The sequence below is a fragment of the Ipomoea triloba genome, chromosome 15 (genome assembly GCF_003576645.1).
Source record: "Ipomoea triloba cultivar NCNSP0323 chromosome 15, ASM357664v1".
Taxonomy (NCBI): Eukaryota; Viridiplantae; Streptophyta; class Magnoliopsida; order Solanales; family Convolvulaceae; genus Ipomoea; species Ipomoea triloba.
In genome coordinates this window covers 12,728,729-12,737,234 of record NC_044930.1, presented here as the reverse complement: position 1 = coordinate 12,737,234, position 8,506 = coordinate 12,728,729, and the positions used below count along the sequence as shown (strand labels likewise).

At 33.4% G+C, this 8,506-nt stretch overlaps 2 protein-coding genes across 2 annotated transcripts; both read right to left on the bottom strand.

The window, feature by feature from the left end:
• Positions 1-3,050: 3,050 nt before the first annotated feature.
• LOC116005698 (cytochrome P450 82G1-like) lies at positions 3,051-4,169 on the bottom strand. Its single transcript, XM_031245940.1, has 2 exons — positions 3,790-4,169; positions 3,051-3,677 (listed from the first exon to the last, which is right to left on the bottom strand). Exons 1-2 carry the CDS (start codon positions 3,901-3,903, stop codon positions 3,051-3,053), a joined length of 741 nt encoding a protein of 246 aa, XP_031101800.1. The 5' UTR covers positions 3,904-4,169.
• LOC116005697 (xanthotoxin 5-hydroxylase CYP82C4-like) lies at positions 3,925-5,828 on the bottom strand. Its single transcript, XM_031245939.1, has 2 exons — positions 5,513-5,828; positions 3,925-4,421 (listed from the first exon to the last, which is right to left on the bottom strand). The coding sequence occupies exons 1-2, from the start codon at positions 5,826-5,828 to the stop codon at positions 3,925-3,927; spliced, it is 813 nt and encodes a 270-aa protein (XP_031101799.1).
• Between the last annotated feature and the right edge of the window lie 2,678 nt (positions 5,829-8,506).

Below are 8,506 nucleotides of genomic sequence, written 5' to 3'. Positions count from 1 at the left end.
TCTGAAACATTAGACATAAAAAAAAGATAAAATAATGTAGATGCGTCTGAAGTAGGAACTTCGTACGCAACTACATGTAATGCGTTTACCAGCTGCGTCCGAAGTTCCCACTTCGCACACAGCTGGTGTATATCCTCGGACCAGCTGCGTCCAAAGTTCCAACTTCGGACGCAGCTGGTCCATTTAAAAAAAAATAAAATGTGGAAAATTTAATTACAAAAATGCCACCGCGTCACTTTGCGCGTCCGGAGTCAACTTCGGACCCAGCTGGTCCTACATTTTTTTATCTATTCTGTACTAGTGTATACATGTAAATCCATCACTCATTGAAAGATTTAGGGAGAATTCTCGTTTGTAATTACACATTCAACTTCAATTTCAGATTTGATATTTACAAATTCAATCAAGTAAGATTTTTTATTTCTTATTCTTGCACCTCTTAATACTTTTGTATTTGNGTGAGACGGTCTCACACAAGTTTTTGCCTTTCAAAAATAAGCTAGTAGCTTCTTAACTTTTTTCCAACTTATATAAATAACATAATTTATCCATCCCAATTAAAACTCTTTTGGCCTTTTTTCTTTAATATGTTTCGTTGTAATTTTAATTTGATATTTCTGTTTGAACAATAAATTTTGTATGAACTAATTTTATGAATTATAAACATCTTGTTTTACTTTATATATTTTCAAATATATGTTCTTACTTTATATTTTATTAAATTATATTGATTTCATTATTTTATATTAAAATATGTAAACAAACCTATTTAAATTTAAAACTATTTAGCTTTTATGAAGATGTCCGTTTTAGTCTTTTTACATTTATCAACTTATCAAAAAGCTAATTTTACCAAACACTTTTAAGCATAACAGCTAGCTTAACAGCTCTTCAAATTTCAGCTTCGAGCTTATAGCTTTTCAGCTTTCAGCTACTTTTCAGCTTTCAGCTACCGTTTCAACTAGGTTTGCCAAACATAGCCTAAATAAAATAAAATAAAATAAAGTAAATTACTTACCTTTCTAGGTGAGCAGTAGTGCCAGCGGCAGAGGAGTAGCGACCGGCGCTGCGTCTGGCAGCGAGGAGGGGGGCGACCAGCGGCTGCTTTTGGCGGCGAGGAGTGGGGCGACCGGCGCTGCTTCTGGCGGCGAGGAGCGGTGCGACCAACTGTGAGGAGCGGGGCGGGGAGCAGCAGAGATGAACGGCGAGGAGCGGCGACCTGGTGCGGAGCGGACGTTGTGGGCGCCGGTTGCTGTGTCGACGGCAGCGGCAATGGAGGTTCGGTGAGGCGGTGAGGAGGCGAGTCTTGTGGTGGTGGCTATGGCGATGGCTGATGGTGTGCATTCGAATTTTGGCTTCCTTTGTTCAGATCTAGATCTGAAACATTAGACATAAAAAAAAGATAAAATAATGTAGATGCGTCTGAAGTAGGAACTTCGTACGCAACTACATGTAATGCGTTTACCAGCTGCGTCCGAAGTTCCCACTTCGCACACAGCTGGTGTATATCCTCGGACCAGCTGCGTCCAAAGTTCCAACTTCGGACGCAGCTGGTCCATTTAAAAAAAAATAAAATGTGGAAAATTTAATTACAAAAATGCCACCGCGTCACTTTGCGCGTCCGGAGTCAACTTCGGACCCAGCTGGTCCTACATTTTTTTATCTATTCTGTACTAGTGTATACATGTAAATCCATCACTCATTGAAAGATTTAGGGAGAATTCTCGTTTGTAATTACACATTCAACTTCAATTTCAGATTTGATATTTACAAATTCAATCAAGTAAGATTTTTTATTTCTTATTCTTGCACCTCTTAATACTTTTGTATTTGAATTTATTACATAGTATTCCAATTGCTTTTAATTTTCAATTCCATTATGAGTAGTTAAATCCTTTAGGGATTTAGATTGAATTGCTTTATATGAATGCTTATATGAATTGAATTGTTTAATCTAGGTTTTTCATTGCCTTTAGAATGAATGTGATTGTGAAATTAGGGAATTATTTGACTCTTGTTTGATTAGGGCCCAATTATGCTAGAGATGTATGGAATTGAAGTTTCACCTATGAGAATAGGATTCACCATAGCCGCCAACCCTTTCACATTTCTAACTTGCCCTTGAGAAAGGGAAGTTGGAAGGGATGATGCACCCAAGGTGTTTGATTAAGCACCTCACCTAGTCTAATCACCATGAGAATGGGATCAAAACTTTGGTGTTAGCCAAGGTCCACGAGAATGGCATTGGCATTAACTTGATTCCCTCACCTCATTGTTAAGCATTGTTTAGCCTAAAACCTTAGAACATTAGAGAAGCATTTGTGCATTGCCATTTGATTTAAATCATCTTCTTTATCATTGTTTATTACTCAAATCAAGTATTTGTTTTATCATTATCTCATGCAATCAAGTATATCAATTCGGTTAGCTAGCTTTCAAACACTTTATGATGTTGTGCTACTCAAGTCCTATCTAGCCATTCCCAAAGGACAACACTCACTAATCAATCCACTAAAAATGTAACTTTCATCCTTTTATTCTAGGGAATAACATTCCTGGAGATGACTTATTCCCTTTGCAGGGAAAATAGTCATTCCTAGACGACCCCCTGGTATTACATAATACCGAAAATACCCTTTTGTATTATAATCCTTATATATATATATATATATATATATATATATATTTATTTATTTATTTGTAATTAATTAAATATATGCATTTATATAATACATTATATTTATTGAAGTATATACATAAATTCATTAATAATAATAATAGTAGTAGTAGTAGGTAGTAGTAGTAGTAGTATAATAATAATAATATATTATTATTATTATTATTATTATTATTATTATTATTATTATTATTATTATTTTCACCCGTGCGATGCACGGAATGAATTTGTTACGGAGTATAATATATTAAAAATATTTGGATCGATAAAATTAAAAACTTAAAGACTTTTATTTGACCACATAGAAAATTAAAAAACATGCATGCCCATTAAGCATGCATATATATATATATATACACACACACACACACACTTATAATCCAAATAGAGCAGGTGGTAAACGCGATGTAACGAGTACTTCCAAGGGAGTTAATTTACGCAAGGTAATGCCTCCGCCTTCCGTCATGTCCAATGGCTCATTTGGAGCTGTGTTGAAATTAAAGCCTTGAAATAGTCGAGCAACTGCAACATGTGTAATTTGTGTTGCATATAACATTCCAGGACATGATCTTCGTCCAAGACCAAATGGGACAAACTGATATTGTCTGTTTTGGGCAGTTTCCCCTTCTAAATTTGTCATGAACCTTTCTGGTAAAAACTTTTCTGGATCCGTCCAAATTTTAGGATCGCGATGTAATCTCCATACATTGACATATAGTTGTGTGCCCTTTGGGATGTGATAGCCATCTACTATACAATCTTTCACCGCTTCGTGTGGAACTAGGTATGGTCCCGGTGGGTATATTCGCAGTGTTTCTTTGACAACGGCTTGAAGGTATGGTAGATTCTTGATATCAGAATCTTCTGCCCACCTTTCTTTGCCAATGTTTGTGTCTATCTCCTCTTGAACACGCTTCAATGATTGTGGATGTTTTAGCAATACAACCAATATCCATGTCAAGTGATTCGCAAACGATTCACTAGCATCTTGTAACATACTCTGCGAGATAAGACAATATATAATAGCAAAGAGAAATTAAGATAGAACAAAGTCTTGTAAATCCAACACCCCAACTCCAAAAAATATATTTTTCAAAAAGTCAAGAACATACCAACACAATTGCTTTAATTACTGTGTCACGGGAGTAATTGTAACCTTTGGTAAATTGATCATCAATCATCGAAAGCATCACATCAATAAACTTCTGATCTTCGTTACTTCTCATTTCCTTCCTCCTAGCATCCACCTAATCTTGCAAGATGGCATCAACTTCCTTTGCAGCCTTTTTCATGGACTTGACATGGCCTTCATAATCCAACCACCTGAAAAACCAGAGTGGAAATATGGCATCCCCGGAGACAAACTCACCCCACAGATACATAACTTGACTGAACACCTTCTTTAGACATTGTGCCTCCTCGTTGACCACTCCGTCACTCTGGTACTCATACCTCCTGCCGGCCACTATCTGCATTATCAAATTCAACGTTAAATGTCCAAACCATCGGCTCATGTTCACTTTCGGAGCAGAGGGATTGTTGTTCTTGTCGTTGTTGTTATCCATGGAAATAGAAGTGTAGAATTCATTGATGTTGGCTTGCAGCTCCGACACCCAAACATGTTTCAATTTCTCAAGTCTTCTGCTGGAGAGTAACTCCTCCACCACCAATTTTCGTACTCTTCGCCAATATGAATTGTTTGTTGAGAATGAAAAGACCGCATAATCGTAACCAAGGTGTTTACCTGAATATAAATTAACGAATCTCAGTTAAAATTATGAGTTAATTCCACGGTCCTTTGTCTTTAGTGACAATTCTAAATTTAGTCTCAGACTATTGTTTTTGTCATTTAACATCTAGACTATTATTTTTTGGACATTTTTAGTCCTTGTTATGACTTTTTCTATTTTTAGTTAGAGCATTTTTGTCTCTTCATATTTTTTTTTTTTTTTTTTTTTTTTCAATCGATTTAATTGGTTTAGGACTTTACTAAAAATCGATTGAAAAATATGGTTACTAAAAATTAGAGGTTACCTAAAGTTCTAAACCAATTAAACACGTTGAAACCAGAAAAATAACAAAAGAAAAATATGAGAAAACAAAATTACCCTTACTAAAAAATAGAAAAAGTTATAAGAAGGACTAAAAGTGTCCAAGAAATATAGTCTGGCATGTTAAATAACAAAAATAATAGTATGTGACTAAATTTAGAATTGCCACCAAAGACAAGGGACCTTTGGTGGAATTAACTCTAAAATTATTGAAAATATTTTAGGTAGACCAGATCCAATATTTAATAGATACCACTACCAATTCAAAGATAAGTTCTCAGGTGTCACTACCTCCCTCGTCTAGTCGTCTCTCCAATTCCATTTATTAATGTTAGTTATTTTTAAGTAATTAAACATTATTATTATTATTATTATTATTATTTAAACATTATTTTCTTGAAAATATAGTTCTGGAAATGACTTGGGAAAAAATTTGAAAAATTAGAAATTTGTAGAAAATGAAGAGCTAAAGAAATTGGAAACAAATAAATGAAATGAAATGAAATTGGGAATAATTTTAGCCAAGATGATTAAGAATACACATACACTTATAACCATATTACCAAAATGTCACCAATTTGAATTCAAATCATTTTGGTTTGATGAATTGATCATCTATAGGTAACTTGATTTACCTCCTTATAGTCTGACTAAGATCACAAGGTATGATTTAACTAGTGTACACGGACTTCGGGTTTTCCTTTTCATCTAAAAAAAATAAATCAACTGAACCAGCCAAAATCATATAACGTTGTATGTAACATACTATTCTATTTTATTGTACCTGCACATGTAGTTGGGCGTGCAGCCAAGAGCTTGTCGTTGGTAGTGAAGCAATCCCTGACGGCTTCCCAGCTACTAACCACCAGGATCCGGGATATGCCGAGGCGGATGGTGAACACCGGACCATATTTATCCGCCCACTCGCTCAAAGTCTTAACCAAGGGAACCGAGGTTCGGAAGTGGTGGAGGTGGCCAATGATAGGCCACGCGCCACCGGCCGCCGGTGCCAATCTCTTGCTCTGTTTTCGCCATGAAAACCAAACCAGCACCAAAGTTGCAATGCCAAGAATGGATGATAAACACGAAACCGCATCCATGACGGTGGCCACACTTTTCTCACTCGTATGGGTTGCTTGTTCAGGCTAGGATACTATATATAAGCATAGCTTTTTTTTTTTTTTTTTTTTTTTACTATTGACTCTATTGCATTGTAGTGTGTGTTTATCTAGACAATATTATTTTACTGAAACTAGATACTCTCACATTTGAAAAATTTACTACATGTTACCTGACTACAAGGTCATAGCTACCGCGTTTTTGATTGTGTGCATAGAGTTCTATTACATAGATTTCTAAATCTTATTAAATTTTATTCCCTGATATGCCGGATGCTAATAAACTACTTGTTTTTTTTTTTTTACAATACCATTTTTTACTTTTAATTATATTTACTACGAATAAATTTGAGGGTCAAGCACCTTGTGCTCATCAGATGACATAGTAGTGGATATTGGCGAGAAAGTATCTTTGAACAGATACTACAATCTAATAGAGTTAGCTGTATTAAATAAAAAAAATTGAGGGTCAATTTAACTATATTATCTCTATTTAATACGAATTGCTGAGTAGATAAGTTCAATTAATATATAGCAAGATTATATTGACTAGGATAAATGTAATGAATTACATCAAGTAATGATTAAAATTAATTTTTGAATCAAAGGGGATTTAAAATGTTTCATAGTTTATGAAACTAGTATATAAATTTGGTTTCTCTATATAGATGGATATACATAGTTTGGCAGAAAATTTAAAGCATTTTTTTCTCCATAACTCTTTATTATTTTATAGTTTTCTTTTATTCATAAAAAACTATGTTCGGAGATAAATTGATTTCTTTTTTTTCTTAATTTAGATTATGTTTGGTAAATCTTATTTTAGAACTTATAATTTATTCTAAATTATATATAGATAGACTATAAGTATGTTTGATAAAACATAGATAACTTAAAATAATAGCTTATTCTCAAACGTTACCTTAAATAGCGTTGTAAAATAATAAGCCAGTAGATACTAACTTTTAAGCTTGTAGCTTTAAGCTAGATGTATATCAAACAGAGCCTTAATAGTCTCTCCATGTTAAGAGTTGACCAATTTAACAAGGCCAAAAAATGATTATAACATGCAATATGCAAATATTTATTTTATCTATGGTAAATGTACTTAAATGATTTCTTAGATTATATTTATCTTTACAATTCTCTCCCACTTAAAAAAGTGAACCCCATTATTATATCAACATATTAAAGGATAATAATAATAATAATAATAATAATAATAATAATAATAATAATAATAATAATTCATATTATAATAATAATAATAATAATAATAATAATAATAATAATAATAATTCATATTATATTAATTATTCTATGAGCACTATATATTTTCTTATATTAAAGGATAGATGCTTATCCTTTGTTGTCAGGTCACCGGCCTCGACTATATCGCAAAGTCTACTACGTATCTTTCTTCCACCTAGTAGCTTAATCAGCGTAAGTAGTAAGCGTCCAACTTACGACGCATCATTTTCATCCAATTTATATATGTTTTTTTTTTTTTTTTTTTTTGCGCATTTGGACAAATTATGCCATGCACCATTGCGAACTTACATGGTAGATTCTCCAAAATGATATACAGTATTTAAATTATATATATACGTATGATTAGAAACAAACGTTTATCATTACATTAGAAATTATAAGTGAATGATTAACTTTATTATGTATTCACAACTTGATTTTTTTATACTGTCATATTTCTGAGAGACAATATGTTGAACTTAGCCCTTTATCGACTTTCGTCCAATAATCTCTATAGTTACCAATTGTTGGACTTTAGACCTTTTCTATTGGCTTTCGCACCGTACAACAATGACAACATGCAGTTAATTAACATGTTATTCGTCTATAAATAAATTAAAGACACATAATATATTATATGCATGCAGTTAACATATTATGTGTCTCTAGTTACAACTCACATAATATATTAATTACAGACACATAATTTTTTAATCACAATCTACAATACAAGATGGACTACATGCAATGGTATAAAAATTGGTGCATTTGCTGATTGGGTATTTCTCATATATATATATATATATATATATATATATAAAAGGTCCAGTATATATAGTAGCTCAGAAAAGTGAGTGACTGAGTGCCCTATCATGGATATTTTTACATGCAGGTTTGTTTTTTCTTCTCCTCGATGACTTTTCTTATCTTAATATTTGATACGGACATGTTAATTTATGCTCTCCTATTTTATTAGGCTAGAGGGTGCATCTTGGTTGCTTCAAGCCCCAAAATTCTAACCCGTGTAAAAAAAAGGGTAGATTAATTTATCCTAATTCTAAGCGTTTAATCACCTTCCATTGGGAATCATCATAAAAAATTAATGGTCAGGTTTACTGTTTTTGACAGAATAGGGTTGTCAATCGTCCATTGGCAGGAACAGCTAAAAGAGGGAATACTACATTGCTTGTTGGGACAGTTAGCCACTGTTGGAAATCTCATGTTTTCCGTTCAACAACACGATATATAGGTCGGAAACGAGGTTTTTGTCCAACATACCGACAAACCGAAGGTTCGGAAAAATCATTGTTAGAAATTCCGTCCAACTACAATTTTTGGTCGAAAATAGCATCCAACGAACAAAAATTGGACGAAAATTCTGGAGAGAAACCCAACATTCTTAAAACGTG